Here is a 22,920-nt window from a genome sequence, read left to right on the forward strand (position 1 = left end):
TTCTCAGGGTGACCAGTGCAGACCACAGGATCTGTGCTGGTGCTCCTGGGGTCATCATGAGGAACTTGAGCTCCTGCCTGGAGCCAATCCAGCTTTTCCTGTGATTCCCAGGAGCGGGCTGTGAGTCCTGGAGCTCCACAGGGAGCTGGGAGCTGCCTTTCCTCAGGGAAAAATCTCCCTGTGCCCGTTCCTGCTGCAGGGACACCGAGCCCCAGCAGTGGCCCCATGGCTGCTGTGACTTTTCCCTTCTCCCTGTCCCCTTTTCCCCCAGGTCCCTCAGGGCAGAGCCCCTTGCTGCTGTGACTTTTCCCTTCTCCCTGTCCCCTTTCCTCCCAGGTCCCTCAGGGCAGAGCCCCTTGCTGCTGTCCCTCAGTGGGAATTACTCTGCCCCTCTGACCGTCAGCAGCAGCAGCAACAGCGTCTTCCTGCGCTGGTCCTCCGACCATGCCTACAACAGGAAAGGCTTCAAAATCCGCTACTCAGGTGAGTCCCTGCTGCCTCTGCCAGCAGCAGGAGCAGCTCCAGGGGCAGGAGAATCCATGGGATTCCTGCAGAGATCCGGCTGGGAGGGCAGGAGCTGCCAAGGAGAGGGAGGTGCCAAGGCGGGGGCGTTCTGAGCTGGAGAGGATGGGAAAGGCAGGGTCTGTCCAGGAGAAACCCTGGAGCTGTGGTTCCTGTGTCAGCCACTCCAAAGCAAACAGCACCAGAACTGTGGAGTCACAACCAGGAGAAATTCCAGGAGAAACCTTGGAGCTGTGGTTCCTTTGTCAACCACTCTGGAACAACCAGCACCAGAATTGTGGAGTCACAATCAGGAGAAATTCCAGGAGAAACCCTGGAGCTGTGGTTCCTGTCTCAACCACTCTGGACCAACCAGCACCAGGATTGTGGGGTCACAGCCACGAGAAATTCCAGGAGAAACCCTGGAGCTGTGGCTCCTGTCTCAGCCACTCTGGAGCAACCAGCACTAGGATTGTGGGGCCACAATCAGGAGAAATTCCAGGAGAAACCCTGGAGCTTTGGCTCATTTCCCAGCCACTCTCCAGAATCAGAAGCCTGATGTGAAGAATCGTTGATGCCAGGGGCTGGAAATTGGGAAAGATTTCTGGATGAGGGAGTGGTAAAGTCTGTCCAGACTTTGCTTAGCAGATTAATTAAGGAATATTTAATTATCAGAAACAACTCCTCATTCCTGGAGCTGGGTGGGGCTCAGACCAGAGCTCTGCGTTTATCCATCACTAATTCTCGTTTTTTTGGGAAACTCAAAATTCTCATTTTTTGGGTGTAACTCCTGGCACTGGGAAGGGAATGACCCTGATGCTGCTCATCCTGTGACTGTTTTCCTTTTTCCTGCCCCCTTTCCCAGCTCCCTACTGCAGCCTCCCCCAGCCTCCAGCCCACGGGATGATCCTGAGCCATTCGGGGCTGCGCCCCGGCAGCTCCGTGCGCTTCGGCTGCGACGCCGGCTACCGCCTGGTGGGACACAGCACCACCACCTGCAGCCAGCACCCCCAGGGCCACTTCCACTGGAGGGAAGCCATCCCCCTGTGCCAAGGTGAGAGCAGGGATGGCTTGGGATTCAGTGCCAGGAGGCCCTGGAAAAGCGGTGGGGGGAAAAAAAAAGCGATGTTGGAATTGTGGTGATTCCGTGTTGGGAGAAGGTTCAGAGCACTGAAGGGTGATCCTCGTGTCCATGGGTTTGGGAATGATGGCAAAGAGGGAAGGGAGTAACTGGGAGTGGGAAAAGAGGGAAGGGCTCAGGATGGGGAAGAAAAAAATCTCATCTGTGTGAAGATGCTGCTGTTGGAATTCCAGTTAAGAATTCCATGTTGAGAGCAGGTTCAGAGCACTGAGGGGTGATCCTTGTGTCCATGGGTTTGGGAATAGAGGGCAAAGAGGGAAAGGAGTAACTGGGAGTGGGAAAAGAGGAATAAAAAGCCCATCTGTGTGAAAATGCTGCTGTTGGAGTTCCAGTTAAGAATTCCATGTTGAGAACAAGCTCAGAGCACTGAGGGGTGATCCTCGTGTCCAAGGATTTGGGAATAGAGGGCAAAGAGGGAGTGGAGTAACTGGGAATGGGAAAAGAGGGAAGGGCTCAGGATGGGGAAGAAAAAAACCTCATCTGTGTGAAGATGCTGTTGTTGGAATTCCAGTTAAGAATTCCTGGAATTCGCTGTTGAGAACAGGCACAGAGCACTGAGGGGTGATCTTGTGTCCAAGGATTTGGGAGTAGATGGCAAAGAGGGAAGGGAGTAACTGGGAGTGGAAAAAGAGGAATAAAGTTGCCATTTGTGTGAGGATGCTGCTGTTGGAATTCCAGTTAAGAATTCCATGTTGAGAACAAGCTCAAAGCACTGAGGAGTGATCCTTGTGTCCATGAGTTTGGGAATAGAGGGCAAAGAGGGAAGGGAGTAACTGGGAGGGAGAAAAGAGGGAAGGGCTCAGGATGGGAAAGAAAAAAACCTCATCTGTATGAAGATGCTGCTGTTGGAATTCCTGGAATTCCATGTTGAGAAGAGGCTTGGAGCTGCAGGTGGGCACTGAGGGGTGATCCTTGTGTCCAAGGATTTGGGGATAGATGGCAAAGAGGGAAGGGAGCAGCTGGGAGAGAAGGGCTCGGGATGGGGGAGGAAAAATTCCCCAAGGCCCTTGGTGTAGAAGTGTTTGGTCACTCAGTGAAGACACAGCCAAGGAGAAGCTTGGAAGAATCCAAAAGGCTTGGAAGAATCTGGAAAGGCTTCCAGGAGCATGAGAGCTGCTCTGCTTCCTGACTGGAATTCCCTTCCCTCTCCTGGAAGTTCCCTCTTCGCTCTGTGTGTGTCAAGGGGGAAGAAATTCTTGGGGATTCAGGTGGTTCTTGGTGGCTCCATCCAAAATTTGGGTGTGCAGTTGTTCCTCCCACATTTCCTGCTCATTCTCTGGGATCTCTGTGCCAGGTCCTGCCCAGCACAGAGCGAATTCCAGGTGTGGGAATTGGGGGACAGGGTTCTGTGCCCAGGGGGTTCTGCTGCTGCATCTCCTGCTGCTCCCTCTGCTCCCACCTCTCCCTCCACCTGCTCAAATTCCCATCTTTATTCTGAAGGAGCCTTCTGGTGGCTCTGAACACTCCAAGGGGGCTGAGGCTGGGGATTAAAATTGCATTGACTTCCCTGGAAAGCAGCCAAGGAGCAGAGAAGGCTCAGGCACCATCCCTGCACTGCCAAGCCATCAGGAAAAGTGGGATTGTTCCATGTGGGAGCTGCCAGGGAGCAGAGATGGCTCAGGCAGCATCCCTGCACTTCCAAACCATCAGGAAAAGTGGGATTGTTCCGTGTGGAGCCCTGGAGCACTTTGGCTCTTTGGGAATTGCACCCCTGAAGGAGGAGCTGGTGCTGTGAGTGCTCTGGAGCTGATTTAAAATGAGTGGGGAGCATCCCTGCTGCTCCATCCTGATCCAAAGGGAAGCTGGACACGAGCTCAGGGAGGGATTCAGCTCCCAGGAAAGATGGAGAGAGCAAAGGCAGGAGCTGGGCTGGGATTTAAACTCCTTTCCATCCCAAACCATTCCATAATTCCGTGGAAAGGAGGCAAGAGGCAGCTCAGCCCCGCTGGCCTGGAGCTCCTGTCCCACCCTGTGCCTCAGTTTCCTGGGGATAAATCAAGGGACAATTTTTGGGAAGCATTGAGGGAATGAAGAGCAGGCAGGAGCAGGGTTTGGTGGGGCTCAGGTCCCCCCACTCCCCATGAGCAGGAAATGGAAATGGTGCAGGAAAAAGGAACAGCAGGGGTGGCAAAGGAGAGGTTGGATTTTCCAGGTGCTCTCTTTTCCCTGGGAGAGCCATTGGTATTCAGCCTGGCAGGCTGTCTAGACAGCAGGCCTTGGGCAGGGATTGGCCAGCCCTGAATGGCTGCGGTGACACTGAGCAGTGACACTGCTGTCACCACCAGGGACGGGCCTGCTCCTGCCTCTGCAGCTGACACTGCTCACAATTCCAGCCCTGACAGCTGCCCTGGGGTCCTGCTCTGTGCCTGGGATCCTGATTCATGTCTGGGGTCCTGCTCCATCCCTGGGGTCCTGCTCTGTGCCTGGCATCCTGATTTATGTCTGGGATCCTGATTCATGTCTGGGGTCCTGCTCCATCCCTGGGGTCCTGCTCTGTGCCTGGCATCCTGATTTATGTCTGGGGTCCTGATTCATGTCTGGGATCCTGCTCTGTGCCCTGGGATCCTGCTCTGTGCCCTGGGATCCTGTTCCATCCCTGGGATCCTGTCTGGGATCCTGCTCCATCCCTGGGATCCTGCTCTGTATCTGGGATCCTGCTCTGTGCCTTGGGATCCTGCTCCTTCCCTGGGGTCCTGCTCCTTCCCTGGGGTCCTGCTCCTTCCCTGGGATCCTGTCTGGGATCCTGCTCCATCCCTGGGGTCCTGCTTCATCCCTGGGATCCTGCTCCGTGCCTGGGATCCTGCTCCATCCCTGGGATCCTGCTCCATCCCTGGAATCCTGCTCCATCCCTGGAATCCTGCTCTGTGCCCTGGGATCCTGCTCTGTGCCTGGGATCCTGCTCCTTCCCTGGGGTCCTGCTCCATCCTTGGGATCCTGCTCCATCCCTGGGATCCTGCTCCATCCCTGGGATCCTGCTCCATCCCTGGGATCCTGCTCCATCCTTGGGATCCTGCTCCATCCCTGGGGTCCTGCTCTGTGCCTGGGATCCTGTCTGGGATCCTGCTCTGTGCCCTGGGGTCCTGCTCCATCCCTGGGATCCTGCTCCATCCCTGGGATCCTGACCTTTGGACTGTCTGCAAGCAGAGGGAATTGTTCACTCAAGAGGGGATTGCTTTCAACTGGCCATCCTATTGTTTTCTAGTTATTTAGTAATTAAGGTTTGGTGTCTCAGAGATGCCTTTCATTTCAATCTCACCTATGGTTTCCATATTCTCAGAACCTTTTGCCAGGCAATCATATTGACAAGGTTTTCCTGTTTCATCCTTCCCAACAGGTGGGCACTCCCCACTTGTCAGGGGTTTGTCAGCAGGAAAGTTCAGAATGCACGATTTTGTTTTTGGATAAAACCAGCAGCTCCTTGCTTTTTTTAATATTTTTATATTTTTTTTCCCCCAGCTCTCTCCTGTGGAGTCCCCAGAGCCCCGAGGAACGGGGTTGTCTTTGGGAAGGAGTACACAGTGGGCACCAAGGCCGTGTACCAGTGCAACCAGGGCTTCCAGCTGCAGGCGGGCGCCGAGCCCAGCACCGAGTGCCTGCAGGAGGGAGTGTGGAGCAACGGCAACCAGCCCCCTCTGTGTGTGGGTGAGTGGCCTTTGGGCTGCCCTCGAGCAGCCAGGCCTTCTGGGATATTTGGGGAGTTGAAACCAGCTCTCTGTGTCATTTCCTCTGTGTCATTTTCTTGTGCCATCCCCTGCCCCTCAGCTGTGACATGAGCAGCACTGAGCTGGAGCACGGCTGCTGGCGCCTCACCTACGAGGTGCAGAACCACTGCAATGCTCACCTGGCCACTGCTACTGCCCAGGGGCACCTGGAAGCTTCCAAATAAAGCTCTACTTTTTCATTTTGTTATTTTAACACCATTACAAGAGGTTTTTCCTTTTTGGATTTCAGGCAGCATCACCACTTTTAGTGTGGTCTGGAAAGTTTTCCTTTCAATTCTCAACTCCATATATTGTCAAATATTCCCCTCATTAAAAACCCACCACACCTGGATATTTGGGGAGTTGAAACCTCACCTAACCAGCTCTCTGTGTCATTTCCTCTGTGTCATTTTCTTGTGCCATCCCCCTGCCCCTCAGCTGTGACATGAGCAGCACCGCGCTGGAGCACGGCTGCTGGCACCTCACCTACGAGGTGCAGAACCACTGCAATGCTCACCTGGCCACTGCTACTGCCCAGGGGCACCTGGAAGCTTCCAAATAAAGCTCTACTTTTTCATTTTGTTATTTTAACACCATTACAAGAGGTTTTTCCTTTTTGGATTTCAGGCAGCATCGCCACTTTTAATGCGGTCTGGAAAGTTTTCCTTTCAATTCTCAACTCCATATATTCTCAAATATTCCCCTCATTAAAAACCCACCACACCTGGATATTTGGGGAGTTGAAACCCCACCTAACCAGCTCTCTGTGCCATTTTCTCTGTGCCATTTTCAGCTGTGACGTGTCCCGACGTGAGCAGCATCGCGGTGGAGCACGGCCGCTGGCGCCTCACCTACGAGGTGCAGAACCACTACAACGCCCAGCTGATGCTCATCTGTGACCCTGGCTACTACTACACGGGCCAGAGGGTCATCAGCTGCCAGGCCAACGGCACCTGGAGCATCGGGGAGCCCGTGCCCACCTGTAAAAGTAAGAGCAGGGGCACCCCAGGGTGGCACCGGGGCTGGTTTTGTGTTTGGGGTCAGTGAATCCCAGCCCCGCGGGTTTGGGGGTGGTGCTGGTGGGTGATCAAGGAGATGGTGCCCTCTGGGGACAGGATGGGATGGTTTGGTGCAGATTTTGGGGAGAAATCCATCCCTGTGAAGATGGGGAAGTGCTGGAATGGATTTCCAGGGAAGCTGTGGCTGTTCCATCCCTGGAAGTGCCCCAGGCCAGGTTGGAGCAAACTGGGCCAGTGCAGGGTGTCCCTGCTATGAGGTGGGACTTAATTACTCCTGGCAGCAGCTGAGGTGGATCATGGTTTGGTATTTTGTGCATTTGTGAGATGGTTTGGTTCAGGTTTTGGGGAGAAATCCTTCCCTGTGAAGATGAGGAATTGCTGGAATGGATTTCCCAGGGAAGCTGTGGCTGCTCCATCCCTGGAAGTGTCCCAGGCCATGCTGGAGCAAACTGGGATAATGGAAGGTGTCCCTGCTGTTGTCTAGGACTTAATTACTCCTGGCAGCAGCTGAGGTGGAGACAGCAGAGCTGCTGGAAGAGAATTGGGATGCAGGAAATGTCTGGATCTGATCCCTGGTTTAATCCCAGCACTTCTCTGGGATCTCAAGCCTTTCAGCTCAGCTGTTGCTGTGGGGTCCCAGCAGCTTCGCTGCCACAGCTGCTCTGAAGTCAGGGCTTTTGAGGAGGAAAGATAAAGAATTCTGCTGTCAAGCCTCAGCTCTCACACAAACACCAGGTTTACAAGGGTAACAGTGTCACCTGCAAATCAAACCCAACAGGGCACACCAGCAGCTCTCAGTTGTTCTGACACCACTGCTGTGCTTTGGATCTCTCCTTTTGTCAGAGGTGGAGGGTTTTTCTCGCCAAGTGCAGACAGAAACAGCAAAACCTCTCCTTCCCTGCTGCCTGCCTTTGTTTGTGGAGCTGTGATTGCTGGCGTGGGTGACAGATGTGTTTTTCCCCCTGCCAGCTCTTCCTTCAGCTCCAGGAGCAGGAGCCTGACCTCCTTTTGTTCCCTCAGCCTTATTGCCACCTAAATCCAAGTGACAGGATCTTGGCAGTGCCCCGAGGTCAGGAGCACCCAGCGGGAGCTCTGGAGGCTTTGCAGAGCTTGAAGGCAGAGAAAATGAAGATAAAATCAAGAGCTGTAGTTCTGAGGGGGAGCTGGGCTTGCAGGGGCTTCTGCATCCCACAAACCCAGCTGGGAGCTGCAGATTTTGGAATTTCAGATTGTGGGGGAAAGCTGGGTGTCAAATTTAATTGGAAATGTTGTGCAATTCCAAGGTCAGGTTGGACGGGGGAGATGTCCCCACTCATGGCCTTTAGGGTCCCTTCCATGCCACCCCATTCCATGATTCTGTGGGTTTTCTGGGAATCAGGCTGCCTGCTGCACCCAGCAATGGGTTAATGACAGAAAAATACTCCTGTGTGAGGAAGTTCTGGTGTGAAAAACTCCTTTGGTTCCTTCCCAGCCTGTCTTTAGTGCTTCCCTCGTGTCCTGAAGCATAAATATTAACAGCTCTTATTTTTGTCACCTTGTCTAACATGGCTCTGGAATTATTACAATTCCTGGAATTATTTAATGAGCTTCCCCACTCCAGCAATAACTCCTGGTGCTGCAATCCTTCAAAACCCATCCTGTTTGCTCACTGTCCTTTGGGATCTCTCCTAGTTATCTCCTGTGGGGACCTGCCCACCCCTCCCAACGGGAACAAGATCGGGACCCTCACCAGCTATGGGGCCACTGCCATCTTCTCCTGCAACACTGGCTACACCCTGGTGGGCTCCCGGGTCAGGGAGTGCATGGCCAACGGGCTCTGGAGCGGGGCTGAGGTCCGGTGCCTGGGTAGGTGTCCCTTGGGAATCTCCTGCTGGCACCCACGGGGGTGGGAAAGGCTCCTGGAGGCACCTCAGGGACAGGGATTTTAGGGATTGGTCAGAAGAGGAATCCGTTCTGTAGGGTTTTGAGTGGATGTCAAAGGGAAGCAGAGGTTGATTCTTGAGTCTTCAATAGGTGGGGGAGGTTTGGGATGGGGATGTTCATTTATGACAGCAGGGTGTTGAGTTAAGGGGCTGGAGCTGAAAGGTTTGGGTTGGGTGTTGGGATGGAATTCTTCCCTATAAACAACAGGTGTGGATTGCCCAGAGAAGCTGTGGCTGCCCCATCCCTGGAAGTGCCCAAGGAGAGGTTGGACAGGGCTTGGAGCACCCTGGGATGGTGGAAGGGAGGATCCTTGTGTTCCCTTCTGTCCTGGTGTGTGCTGAGAAAGGCAGGACCTCTCTTTGAAATGGAGAATGTAAACCCCCTCCCACCAAATTATTAGAATTTTGAAATCAAGGAGCTCTCAGCAAAGATATGGGAATAGGAATAACAGTTCTTTACTAGGGAAATTAAAATAGAAATACAGCACTACAAAGAACAAACCCAAGCCCTGCCAGAGTCAGAATCCAAGCTGACAGCCGTCAGTCAGGCAGGGTGTTGGCAGCAGTCCCATCCCATGGTGGCTGCATCCTCCTGCAGTGACAGATGTGGCTCAGTTGGAGCAGTGCTCCTGTACAAGGTGCAGTTTCCTCCCAAGCTCCAGGGATGATGTGGAAGGGTCTGGTTTTCCTCTGGGATCCAGTGGGAAAGGCTGCTCTGATGTTCCAAATCTCAGTTTTTATCTGGGTAGGAAATGTTTGGCTCCTCCCCCTGGCTGGAGCATCTCCCCATGGGATGATGGAATTTTATCAGCCATGCCCTGGGACTCAGTGGCCATGAACAGGAGAGATCTCCTGGAGGGAGGATGGGCTGTGCAAAGATAAAGAACACTGCCCCAGCTGGTTTAACAGCTGCCCATTAACAGGAGATATCCCACAGAGATCAGGATCACTGCCCCAGCTGGTTTATAAAATCTGACCCATGAACAGGAGAGATCCCCTTTGGAAATAAAGACCATTGTCCCAGCTGCTGATAGAACACAAACTTTTGTCACATCCTGTGTTGCAACCTCAAACCTTTTCCAACCCAATCTGGGCATCTCCGATCGCGGCGCTCCGGTGTGTGGGCATCACCTTTTGGTGACACCTCAGGTGGGATCTCCGGGTGATTCCTGCTGTTTTCCCCTCTCCAGCCGGGCACTGTGGCGTGCCCAGCCCCATTGTGAACGGGCAGATCAACGGGGAGAACTTCAACTACCGTGGCAGCGTGGTGTACCAGTGCCAGCCCGGCTTCCGCCTGATCGGCATGTCCGTGCGCATCTGCCAGCAGGACCACCGCTGGTCCGGGAAAACGCCTGTCTGTGTGCGTAAGTACTTGTCATTCCTTCAGCCCTGGGAGGGACAGGCCCAGCCTGGAGCTGTGCAGAGGGTTGTGGAAGGGGCTGGGCAGAGCTCAGATGGCTGTGCACGCCGTCCTGTTTTGCAGGATTGTTGGGGTTAGGTCCTGTAAAAGTGTAGGTGATCGTGGGTTAAGGCTGTGGGAAAATCATTTCAGTAGTGGTGAGTAAAAAACCACCCCCAGAATCCTCCAGTTCCAGTATATTGATCATTGCCAGAAAGTTCTCTGTTGCTCTTGTTATCGTTGGTTCCTTTTTGCTGCAATAATTTTAATATTCCTAATCACCGTCATTATTGGACCCCCTCCCTAAACTCCACCCTGAATCCTCTCCTCCTCCAAGTTTATAAATACCCCTGCCATGCCCTAACTTTGCCCTGCTTTTGACCATTGCCCTCGTGGATGGAACAGGCCACCCTGTACCATCTTTCCTGGTTTGTTCAGTACAAACTGTTCAGGTTTGCTCTTTGTTATTTTCTAGTATTAAAGTTTTTTAGTTCCCGAACAATCAGGTCAGATTTTCTTTCTGCATAAAATCACCAAACTCAGTGAAGCCTCCAGCCCTAATAGCTGGGCTAGGAAGGTCAGAGAGACTACACAGGATCATCCCTCTGCAAGAAAAGATCTTTGTGGTTCAGAAATTTCACTGAATTTCTCCTTCCCATGCCCAGCTGAAGGTGTGGGATCAGAGGAGATTTTTTGGGGTTAAAGGCAGGCACAGCCCTACAAACACACCCTGGTGGTCACAGTCCTTTAGAGCCATGCTCAGTGTCCGTGGAAAATCAGGATCTCTCCTCTGCTCCCCCACAAATCACCTTGTGCTACCTCCTCGTTTATCTTCCCAGGAAATAACCCAATTAACCAACTCCCTGCAGCTCTCAGGTGTTGATAAGTTGAAACATCTTCTTATCAACGGGCAGCACAATCCGTGGATTTCATATCGTGGTGCTCCAGGTGTTTGTTCCCATCTCTCCTGTCTGGTTTGGAGCTTTCTGTGCTGGGGCACAACAAGAACAGGATGGGAAGGAGAGAATGACCTGGCAGAATCCAGCCTGAAAACAAAAAGTCAGGATTAAGTTGGCAAAGTTAGCGGTGACTCCAAAATCTGGGGGGTGTCTGAGATCCTGCTGGAGATTTTTTTGGAAAAAATGGTTGGAAAGGTTGGAATTTCCTCTCATGCCCATGGCAGGGGCTGGAATGGGATGGGCTTTAAACTCCTTTCCATCCCAAACCACTCTGGAGTTCTGAGTTATTACACACATTAGGCCTTGGAGTAACAGAAATTGTTTGGGGTTGTTGATCCCAGCTCTTGTGGGCTCTGGGCTTTACTGACCCCACTCAGGGCACAGCACCATTCCCTGTTCTGCTATTTCCCCTCCCAACCTGCTGCACTCACCTCCTCTGTTTGATCCCTGGAATGTGGGAAACCTTTTTATTTCCCCAGGGACAGCATCCCTCCCATTCCCAAAGATCTGTAGTGATATCCCAACCCTGTCCCTGCTCCCTGCAGCACTCCATATTTCTCATTTATGACATTCTCATCTCCCTGTCACCAGCTTGGATCAGGAATAAATCCCCATCCCTGTGCTCCAGCCCAGCCTGGGCAGTCAGATTTGTCATGGATCTTTTGTGGGAATTTCATCTTCCCTTCCATCTCCTGGTGCTGGCAGCTGCTCAGGAAAACCAGATTTGTCCTGATGGACATTCAGTGTGACAATGATCAATAAAGCTTTGTCCTCAGCTGTCCCAGGGTGTCACATTCCTTAGGCAGCCAAGAATCTCCTGGTGGCTCATCCTGAGTTTGCTTTTGTGCCGTGGGGCTGGCTGGAATGAAAGTGCCCTCCCTGTGTCACCTGCTGAGGTGACAGCACAGTGTCCCAGCCACTTCCCAGAAGTATTTGGGATGCTGGAATTGGTTTTGCTTCCCTGGGAGTTGCCAGAGCAGCTCCTGTGCCCTTCACATCATTCTGAGTCATCACCAACCTCAGGGGGAAAAAAAATAACTCCAGAAAAATCCTCACTGCAGGGATTTGGGAGTAAAATTTTCCCACAAAGTTTCTCCCACTTGGGGCAGATTTCATCTCTTCAGGCTCTGTGCTGGAATTGTGATTTTCCTCCTATTTTCCCTCTTTTCTCTCTGTTTCCAGGTGTGACTTTTCCCTGCAGGGAGCAGCCAGAGAGGGAGGGAGAAGCAGAGTTTGGGATTCCTGGGGTGGTGTGGGATTAAGAGCAGGAGCTGGGATTTTTGGAGAGGGATATGTGGTGTAAATCAGTGGGATCCTGGCACTGGAGAGGGATGCAGGGAATTCCTGGTGCCAGTAAAACCTACAAAAATCCCATTCTCTCAATGTAATCCTGCATCTCAGCAGAGCAGCCCCCAAATCTTTGTGTTTGGGGATTGATCTGTGCGTTTTTATACTCTCCTACCTCCAGAACTCTGTCCAATGAACAATCCCCTTTTTCCCCCAGCAATAAGTGACATTTCCACTTTGTGCTTGCAGCCATCACCTGTGGCCACCCTGGCAACCCCCCCAACGGCCTCACCCAGGGCTCCCAGTTCAACCTCAACGACGTGGCCAAATTCCAGTGCAACCCCGGCTTCCGCCTGGAGGGAGCTTCCCAATCCCAGTGCCTGGCCAATGGCCAGTGGAGCAGCGCCCTGCCCTCCTGCCGAGGTCAGTCTGGCCCTTCTCTGGGATTGCTCCAAGCCAGGAACCCCTGGAAACCACCCAGGGGCTGCTGTAAATCCCATGGATCAATCCTTGGGGTTTCCCCACCTCGCTGCGTCCTCCGAGGTGTTGGAAGTGTGGGGAAAAACTGGGAAATTTGGCATCAGACCCCCTGGAGCAGCTTTTCCTCCATCACAGCTTTGGGCAGAGCCCTCTTCCCTTTTTCCCATGGGATCAGCACTCAGGTTCACTTCCCAAATCCCCTTCCCACCCTGCACTCCCTCCCTCTGCATTCCCCTAATCCAGGATCTCTGACCATGCTGGATTATCAGTTATTCCCAGCTGGATGATGGAAATCCCAGTTTGGGATCGATTATAGCCAGCTGGATAATCTAAATCCCAGTTTGGGATCAATTATTCCCAGCTGGATGATGGAAATCCTAGTTTGGGATCGGTTATTCCTTGCTGGATGATGGAAATCCCAGTTTGGGATTGATTATTGCCTGCTGGATTATGGAAATTCCAGTTTGGGATCAGTTATTCCCAGCTGGATAATCTAAATCCCAGTTTGGGATCAGTTATTCCCTGCTGGATGATGGAAATCCCACTTTGAGATTGATTATAGCCAGCTGGATAATCTAAATCCCAGTTTGGGATCGATTATAGCCTGCTGAATGATGGAAATTCCAGTTTGGGATCAGTTATTCCCTGCTGGATAATCTAAATCCCAATTTGGGGCTGCAGCTCCAAGCTCTGCTGCTGAGTGAGAACCCACAGGATTGCCTGGACTCCCTTTTTTCTTCATTTCACAAGAAATTCTTCCACTCCCACCCTCATTATCCTCAGTAAAAAAAAGAAAAAACAAAAAAACAAACAAACAAAAAAAAACACCAAAAAACAAAAAACTCAAACAAAAAAACAAAACAAAAAAACAAAACAAAAAAAAAACAAAACAAAAAAAACCCCAAAAAAACCCAAAAAACACCAACCAACCAAACAAAAAAACCCCACTCAATCACACCATAAAATCTTCAATTTCCCACCCTTTCCCCTGCTTTTTTTTTTGGAGAACCCCACATTTCCTGCCCCACCCTTTGCTCCCCGTTACGTTCTGGGTGTTGTTCTGTTGTTTGTTCGCAGTTGTGAACTGTTCTGACCCCGGGCACCTGGAAAACAGCGTCCGGCAAGTGCAGCCGAGCGGCCCCCACAGGTTCAGCTTCGGCACCACCGTGTCCTATCAGTGCATCCACGGATTTTATCTGTTGGGGACGCACGTCCTGACGTGCCAGGGCGATGGCACGTGGGACAGAGCCCTCCCCCAGTGCCTTTGTAAGTGGCCCCAACCCTCCCTGTCCAGGGGTTTAGCAGGATTTGTGCCCAAATTATTAGGGGAAAATGGCAAAAATGAGGGGAAATAAAAATGTGCGTGGGAATGGTCCTGGTGGTTTCGGGAGTTTCCCAGGGAAAGGGGTTTGGGATTCAGGAGAGAGATCCTGCTAGGGGGGTTCTCTGTGTAGGGACAGGCAGATCCTGATGGATTTGGGAAGTTCTGGATGGAATCCTGATGGGTTTTGGGGTTCTCTGTGTAGGGACAGGCAGATCCCAATGGATTTGGGAAGTTCCAGCTGGAATTCCAATGGATTTTGGGGTTCTCTGTGTAGGGACAGGCAGATCCTGATGGATTTGGGAAGTTCTGGATGGAATCCTGGTGGATTTTGGGGTTCTCTGTGTAGGGACAGGCAGATCCCGATGGATTTTGGGGGTTGAAGAGAGGATCCAGCTGGGGGGATTCTCTGTGTAAGGACAAGTGGATCCCAAAGGATTTGGGGGTTCCTGGTGGAATCCTGATGGATTTTGGGGTTCTCTGTGTAGGGACAGGCAGATCCCAATGGATTTGGAAAGTTCTGGATGGAATCCTGATGGATTTTGGGGGTTGAGGAGAGGATCCAGCTGGGATAGGTGCGTAGGGATAGATGGATCCTGATGGATTTGGAGGGTTCCAGGTGGAATCCTCATGGATTTTGGGGTTTGAAGAGAGTATCCTCCTGGGAGGGTTCTCTGGTTAGGAACAGGCAGATCCCAATGAGTTTAGGAGGTTCTGGATGGAATCCTGATGGATTTTGGGGCTTGAGGAGAGAGATCCTGCTGAGGGTGTTCTCTGTGTAGGGACAGGCAGATCCTGATGGATTTGGGAAGTTCTGGATAGAATCCTGATGGTTTTTGGGGTTCTCTGTGTAGGGGCAGGCAGATCCTGATGGATTTTGGAGGATTCCAGGTGGAATTCCAATGGATTTTGGGATTTGAAGGGAGAATCCTCCTAGGAGGGTTCTCTGTGTAGGGACAGGCAGATCCTGATGGATTTAGGAGATTCTGAATGGAATTCTGATGGATTTTGGGGTTTGAGGAGAGGATCCTGCTGGGGAGGTTCTCTGTGTAGGGACAGACAGATCCCGATGGATTTAGGGGGTTCCAGGTGGAATCCCAATGGATTTTGGGGTTTGAAGACAGGATCCTGCTGGAGGGGTTCTCTGTGTAGGGACAGGGAGATCCCAATGGATTTAAAAAGTTTCAGGTAGAATCCCGATGGATTTGGGGATTTTCAGTGTGTGGACAGGCAGATCCTGATGGATTTGGGAGGTTCTGAATAGAATCCCAATGGATTTTGGGGCTTGAGGAGAGGATCCTGGTGGGATGGTGCAGGTGGGGAGGGCAGGAGCAGCTCTGGAGCACAGAGAGGTCTCACCTGAGGGGGGAGAGCTCACCTGAGGGAGTGGAAACTCACCTGAGTGACTGAGGGCTCACCTGAGTGAGGGTTCACCTGAGTCTCACACAATTCCAGTCCTACACTGGGAATTCGGGATCCAGAGTGGGTTTTAGCTGCCTTAGGGAGGCGCAGGCAGGAGCAGCCCCACCCCCAGCATGCCCAGTTTGTCCCTTTGGGCACTAAACCAGTGCAATCCCATTCCCTGTCCTTGGAATGGCCTCAGAACTCTGGAAATTCCAACTGGCTTGAGCTGTTCCAAAGCTGGGATTGTTCCTTTTGTTTTTTCTGTGTTTATCCCTCCACACTAAACCCTACCAAGCAGTTTTGGGCACATTTTCCTTTCCTTTTGTCCTGTCCTCACTCCTTGCATGGATCCTGGGGAATTGGTGAGTGATGATCCATGTTCCTATAGCCAGGAGGGAATTCCTGTTAAAACCCCAATCCCAGGCTCCCTCAGCCCCCTTGAGTACAAGGGATCTCCTTCCTTAAAATGTTGGGTTTGAAGGATTTGTGGGCATTTGGAAACCTAGGTCAATTTTACCACTGATTCCATGGATTCCTGGGGTTAAAAGGTTTTTTTTAAATGAGATTTTCCCCATGTTTTTGTTTTCTTCCCTGTGAGGGTGGGGAGGCCTTGGCACAGGGTGGCCAGAGAAGCTGGAAGTGTCCAGGACAGGGCTTGGAGCAACCTGGGATAGGGAAAAATGTCCCTGCCCATGGAAAGGGTTGGGATTCACTGATGTTTAAGCTCCCCCCCAAGCTGGAATTCTGGAATTCCTGGGGGCTGAAGGCAGTGCCTCTCTTGCAGTGGTGTCGTGTGGCCACCCCGGGTCCCCTCCCCACGCGCAGATCTCGGGGGACAAGCACACGGTGGGCTCCGTGGTCAGGTACAGCTGCCTGGGCCGGCGCACGCTGGTCGGCAATTCCACACGGATGTGCCAGCTGGACGGGCGCTGGAGCGGCTCCCTGCCACACTGCTCGGGTGAGGGGCTGGGCAGGGGCACTGGGGGGGCACCCGGCCAGGGTCACCCATTCAGGGTCACCTATCCATGGTCATTGATTCGTGGTCACCCATCCATGGTCACCCATTCATGGTCACCCATTCAGGGTCACCTATCCATGGTCATTCATCTGTCGTCACCCAGCTGTGTTCATCCAGCTGTGGTCACCCATTCACGGTCACCCATTCATGGTCACCATTCATGGTCACCTGTTTGTGGTCACCCAGCCGTGGTCACCCAGCTGTGGTCACCCATTCATGGTCACCTATCCGTGGTCACCCATTCATGGTCACCCAGCTGTGTTCATCCAGCTGTGGTCACCCATTCATGGTCACCTATCCGTGGTCACCTGTCCGTGGTCACCTATCCGTGGTCACCCATTCATGGTCACCTATCCGTGGTCACCTATCCGTGGTCATCCATTCATGGTCACCCATTCGTCATCACCTATTTGTGGTCACCCAGCTGTGGTCATCCAGCCATGGTCACTCAGCTGTGGTCATCTATCCATGTTCATTCATCCATGGTCACCCAGCCACAGTCACCCATTCATGGTCACCCAGCTGTGGTCACCCAGCTGTGGTCACCCAGCTGTGGTCACCCAGCTGTGGTCACCCATTCATGGTCACTCAGCTGTGGTCACCCATTCATGGTCATCCATTTGTGGTCACCTATCCATGTTCATTCATCCATGGTCACCCCGCCATGGTCACCCAGCTGTGGTCACCCACCCATTGTCATCCTCTCCCACCCATCATCACCTCCCACCCATTGTCACCGACTCCTTGTACCTTGAGGGGGCTCCTGGTCCCTTCCCTTCCCTTCCCTTCCCTTCCCTTCCCTTCCCTTCCCTTCCCTTCCCTTCCCTTCCCTTCCCTTCCCTTCCCTTCCCTTCCCTGAACTTCCCTGAACTTCCCTGAACTTCCCTGAACTTCCCTGAACTTTCCTTCCCTTCCCAACCCTTCCCTTTTCCCTTCCCAACCCTTCCCTTTTCCCTTCCTCCATGCTCCAATCCCTCCTTGTTCCCCGAGTACAGCAGGGCTGGTGGGGATTCCTTTGTGGAGGGGAACATTCAATCTGGAATTCCAGTGCTCTGCTGGAGGTGACAAGGGACAGGAGCCGCCGTGCCCTGGTGTCTCTGGTGACGGTGCTGTCTCTGGCAGGGGGCAGCCAGGGTGTGTGCGGCGATCCCGGGATCCCGGCGCACGGCATCGGGCTGGGGGACGCCTTCGACGTGGGCAGCGTGGTGAGGTTCAGCTGCGAGCCCGGCTACACCCTGAGGGGCTCCTCCGAGAGGATCTGCCACGCCAACGGCTCCTGGAGCGGCACGCAGCCCGAGTGCGAAGGTGCTCCCTGTGCCACAGTGTCCCCAGAGCCACCCCGGTGTCCCCAGAGCTGCTCCGGTGTCCCCAGAGCCACCCCAGTGTGCCCAGAGCCACCCTGGTGTCTCCAGAGCTGTCCTGGTGTCCCCAGAGCTGCCACAGTGTCCCCAGAGCTGTCCCAGTGTCCTCAGAGCCACCCCGGTATCCCCAGAGCTGCCCTAGTGTCCCCAGAGCTGCCCCGGAGTCCCCAGAGCTGTCCTGGTGTCCCCAGAGCTGCCACAGTGTCCCCAGGGCTGCCCCAGTGTCCCCAGGGCTGCCCCCGTGTCCCCAGAGCTGTCCCAGTGTCCCCAGAGCTGCCACAGTGTCCCCAGAGCCACCCCAGTGTGCCCAGAGCTGCCCCGGTGTCCGCAGAACCACCCCGGTGTGCCCAGAGCTGTCCTGGTATCCTCAGAGCTGCCACAGTGTCCCCAGAGCTGTCCTGGCATCCCCAGAGCTGCCATGGTGTCCCCAGAGCTGTCTCTGTGTGTCCAGAGCTGTCTTGGTGTCCCCAGAGCCACCCTGGCGTCCCCAGAGTCACCCCGCCATTCCCAGAGCTGTCCCGGTATCCCCAGAGCCACCCCAGTGTCACCAGAGCTGTGCCGGTGTGCCCAGAACTGCTCTGATATCCTCAGAAATTCCTCTGGTGTCCCCAGGACTGCCCTGGTGTCCCCAGAACTGCTCCAGTGTCCCCAGAATTCCTCGGGTGTCCCCTGGAACTGCCTTGGTATCCCCAGAACCATTTTGGTGTCCCCAGAGCTGTTCTGATGTCCCCAGAACTTCTCTGGTGTCCCCAGAAGTGTTCTCATGTCCCCAAGACTGCCCCAGAGTCCTCAGAGCTGTCCTGGTGTCCCCAGAGCTGCCACAGTGTCCCCAGAACTGCTGTACTGTCCCCAGAACTGCTCTGATATCCTCAGAACTCTTCTGGTGTCCCCAGGACTACCCTGGTGTCCCCAGAGCTGTTCCATGTCCCCAGAAGTGTTCCAGTGTCCCCAGACCTGTTCTGGTGTTCCCAGACCTGTTCCATGTCCCCAGAATTGTTCTCATGTCCCCAGGCCTTGCCTTTCCTGAGGACAGGCAATGCAAACCCTTGCAGTGCTGGGGCTCGTTTGTGTCTCGTTGTTCATTTTCGGTTCCCCGTTTCCCTTGGCAGTGATTTCCTGCGGGAACCCCGGCACGCCCAGCAATGCCAGGGTGATCTTCAACGACGGCCTGGTGTTCTCCAGCTCCATCATCTACCAGTGCAGGGAGGGGTTTTATTCCACAGGGGTGCTGAGCAGGCACTGCACCGTCAATGGCACCTGGACTGGGACCAGCCCCGAGTGCACTGGTGAGCACTGGGAGGGGATCCTGGCACGGGGAGAGGGCAATGTCCTGGTTTGGAGGACAGGTGTGTGCTGAGAAAGGCAGGATCTTCTCTTTGAAATGGAGAATGTAAACCCTCTCCCTCCAAATTATTATAATTTTGAAATCAAGGGGCTCTCAGGCAAAGATATGGGAATTAGCAATAACAGTTCTTTACTAGGGAAATTAAAATAGAAATACAGCACTACAAAGAACAAACCCAAGCCCTGCCAGAGTCAGAATCCAAGCTGACAGCCGTCAGTCAGGCAGGGTGTTGGCAGCAGTCCCATCCCATGGTGGCTGCATCCTCCTGCAGTGACAGATGTGGCTCAGTTGGAGCAGTGCTCCTGGACAAGGTGCAGTTTCCCTCCGGAGCTCCAGGGATGATGTGGAGCAATCCCGTTTCCCTCTGGAGTCCAGTGGAGAAAGGGCTCCCTTAGTGTCCCAAAACCTCTGTTTTTATCTTGGTAAGAAATGTTGGGCTCTTCCCCCTGGCTGGGGCAACTCCCAATGAGATGCAGTAATTTTATCAGTGCCACAGTGGGACTCAATGGCCATGAGCAGAAAATGACTGGCTGGAGGAAGGATGGGTTGTGAAAAGATAAAGAACACTGCCCCAGCTGGTTTATAAACCATGGCCATGAACAGGAGATATCCCATGAGATAAAGAACACTGCCCCAGCTGGTTTCAATGGATGCCCATTAGCAGAATATCTCCCATGGAGATCAGGATCACTGCCCCACCCTCAACAGATGGTGATAGAACTGATACCTTTTATCTCATCCTGTATTGGAACCCAAGACAGGAGAGGATCCACAGCACACGGCTGTGCCTTTTGGGGCTACCTGAAAACATGGGCCAGGCAAAATGAAGGGAATAAAAAGCAGTTTGTTTATATTTATTGGAGGGCTTTCAGGTACATTTAGGGCAGACCAAGCCCCACCAGGGGCTGCACCCAAAATGGATGATGAGTCACAGGTTTCCACACTTTTATAATTTTGGTCCATTTGCACATTGGGGGTTAATGTTCCAATCACAGCTCCAGTCATTTACCCCAAGTTTGCTCCCCCAACTCACTTTTGTTTCCATCTCTGGGGGCCTGAGGCAGTGAGGTGTCCTTGATTCCCAGCCTGGAGAGGAATTGTTGTGTCTGCCCAAAATGGGAGAGCAGCAGCTCACACTGGAGTTTAGAGTTACACACTAAAGAATTGCAGAGTTACAAATAGATGAGAAATATAAAAGATAAAATCCTAAGGCACCAACAAACAAGTGCCACCCTGAGAAACTCTGCTGAACCTGGCACTGGCAGTGCCTCAGCCTAAAAATTCTGCTGGGACCTAATGGAAAAATCTTGCTCTGGGGTTGTCTTTTTCCAGCTGGATGGAGGGAGCTCTGGAATAATTTTGGGAGTGGAGTTGGAGCTGCTCTCCAGGGCTGCTCCTCAGTGTGACACTCCTGGTGCAGGGATTTGTGAGCTCAGGGACCCTGGGGTGCCTGCCAGGAACAGAGGTGGTGACAAAGGTGGGTTTACATCAGGGGCAGGAGCTGGGCTAAGTGGGGAGGGCTGTGGGCAAACCCTTCACCCAGGTTTGCTTTAATGTTTAATGAGTCTTAATCCAGCTCCTTAATGAGTCATTAAGCTCCAACCCCTGCTACAAACCTGCTGCACCTTTAACTGGTTAAATCCCTTCTGGAAAAACACTCAGGACTGTCACAGGCATGGTTCCAGCTGCCAGAAATTCTCTTTTTTTCCCTCCCTTGGCAGTGATCAACTGTGGAGACCCTGGTGTTCCAGCCAACGGGCTCAGGCTGGGCAGTGACTTCACCTACAACAAATCCGTGGTGTTCCAGTGCACCCCTGGCTTCATGATGGAGTCAGACAGGGCAGCTGCCCTCACCTGCACCAAAGACCGCACCTGGAACGGCACCAAACCTGTCTGCAAGGGTAGGAAAGGAGGCTCAGGGCTGACTTTATCACTCTTACAGCTCCCTGAAAGGTGGGGTTGGTCTCCTTCTCCAGGCAGCACTGACAGAGCCAGAGGGACACAGCCTCAAGGGAAAATTAGGTTGGGTGTTAGGAAAAGGTTTTTTCACAGAAAAACTGGAATGTTCTGCCTGGGGAGGTGGTGGAGTCACCATCCCTGGATGTGTTTAAAAAAAGATTGGATGTGGCACTCGGTGCTGTGGTTTAGTTGAGATGTTAGGGCTGGGTTGGAGTCGATGATCTTGAAGGTCTCTTCCAACTCAGTGATTCTGTGGATTCTGTGAATCCTGTAGATGCTGTGGATTCTGTGGATCCTGTAGATCCTGTGGATTCTCTGGATTCTGTGGGCTCTGTGGATTCTGTGAATTCTGTGGATTCATTGGATCCTGTGGATATTGTGATTCTGTGAAATATTGCAGCAGACAAGTTTTGCAGGCCACCAAAGTTTCCCTAAAATCCTGGCTGGGCGTTCCTCAGCTCCCTCATTCCATCCAAAGTTTGTGGAATTTTTCAGGGGAGCAGCAACACCTTACTGTCTTCAGGGCTATCAATCTGTGCCTGAGAGGGAGGGAGGGAGGGAGTTGTTCTTGTGCTAGAGAGGAAGCAAAGCCCAGGGAGCAAAGTGATTTTGCACAAAAACTCAGATCAAACTGGGATGAAATATCATGTTTTTCCAACAGACTCTTTGCTGGCATCGCCCAGAAACATCTGAAAAATGTTCCCTGTGAGACTTTTCATTATTCTGAGACGGCTCCTGTGGTTCAGAGATAGAAAAGGAAATAAGAAAACAGTGGCTGGGCAGGCTGGATCTCTTTTGCTCACCCCCCAGTGTAGATAAGATGTGTGGCAGCATTTCTGCACTCCTTTAAAAATCTGGAAAATTCACCTGTCACGGCGCTGATATAAACACAGGCCACATAAAAACTCTGAAATGCACTCCAGCTCCTTCAGAGGCTGTAAAGAGCAATTCTTCCTCTCCTTTTTCATTCTCTGAGCAAATGCTGCAGAAATGATCCTGAATGTGGCCAAGAGTCTCATTTGGAGGCACAGGTTTAGCTCCTGTGAGCTGAAAAGCAGAGTGCTGCAAAAAATGTCATCTCAAAACACCCCAGAGCGGGTGAAAACCTGACAGGTTGTGGCTTCAACTGCTCGTCTGAGCCTCAGCCAGGTTGTCCAAAATGTGTGAATCTTCGGGGAAACCTGGGATGAGTTTTCACGCCACGTCAGGGAGGATTTTTACCTTCAGCTGAGAACGAGCATTGACTCCAAAATTGGATTTGTAGAGATGTTTAGGGAAAAGTTTTTTCCCCCAGAGGGTGGTGGGGAAATGAACAGACTCCCCAAAAATGGGCACAGCCCCAAGATCTCAAGGAATATTTGGACAGGGTGGGATTTTGGGGTGTCTGTGCAGGGCCAGGGGTTGGACTGGATGATCCTCGTGGATCCCTTCCCAAAGGATATTTGGGATTTGGGATTTAACTCCAAACTTCAAAGGGTTTCACCCCATTTTGTGCCAATTCTGGGAGATGCTCTTGGAGAGCCGGAGGTGACTTTGCTCCTATGTGGAATTTGCATGTTCATGGAAAATAATTAAGAAGTGGAGAGATCTCATACTGCTTTTCCTTCTCCTTCTTCTCCTCTTCTCCTTCTCTCCTTTTTTTCTCCTTTCTTCTTATTTTTCTCTTTTTTCCTCTTTTTTTCTATTTTTTCCTCCTTTTTTCCTCCTTTTTTTCTCCTTTTTTTCTCCTTTTTTTCTCCTTTTTTTCTCCTTTTTTTCTCCTTTTTTTCTCCTTTTTTTCTCCTTTTTTTCTCCTTTTTTTCTCCTTTTTTTCTCCTTTTTTTCTCCTTTTTTTCTCCTTTTTTTTCTCCTTTTTTTTCTCCCATTTTTGTCCTTTCTTTCCTCCTTTTTTTTTCCTTTCCTTCTCCTTTTCTCCTTATTTATTTCCTCCTTTTTTCCTCCTTTTCTTTTTTCTCTCCTTCTCCTTCTCCTTCTCTCCTTTTTTCCTCCTTTCTTCTCATTTCTTCTCATTTCTTCTCCTTTCTTCTCCTTTCTTCTCCTTTCTTCTCCTTTTTTCTCCTTTTTTCTCCTTTTTTCTCCTTTTTTCTCCTTTTTTCTCCTTTT

The 22,920-nt window shown here is 52.2% G+C and overlaps 1 protein-coding gene across 1 annotated transcript in view; it reads left to right on the forward strand.

The window, feature by feature from the left end:
* LOC117007700 (CUB and sushi domain-containing protein 1-like) overlaps positions 1 to 22,920 on the forward strand; it is a 124,948-nt gene that overhangs the window by 87,338 nt on the left and 14,690 nt on the right. Inside the window, 12 exon segments of the mRNA XM_033081023.1 lie at positions 337 to 483; positions 1,367 to 1,555; positions 5,099 to 5,284; positions 6,137 to 6,331; positions 8,034 to 8,207; positions 9,475 to 9,648; positions 12,179 to 12,352; positions 13,487 to 13,675; positions 15,919 to 16,092; positions 17,275 to 17,457; positions 18,623 to 18,799; positions 20,580 to 20,759. Of these exon segments, the coding sequence (XP_032936914.1) occupies positions 337 to 483; positions 1,367 to 1,555; positions 5,099 to 5,284; positions 6,137 to 6,331; positions 8,034 to 8,207; positions 9,475 to 9,648; positions 12,179 to 12,352; positions 13,487 to 13,675; positions 15,919 to 16,092; positions 17,275 to 17,457; positions 18,623 to 18,799; positions 20,580 to 20,759 (2,142 nt within the window).

The sequence above is a fragment of the Catharus ustulatus genome, chromosome 26 (assembly GCF_009819885.2).
Source record: "Catharus ustulatus isolate bCatUst1 chromosome 26, bCatUst1.pri.v2, whole genome shotgun sequence".
NCBI lineage: Eukaryota > Metazoa > Chordata > Aves > Passeriformes > Turdidae > Catharus > Catharus ustulatus.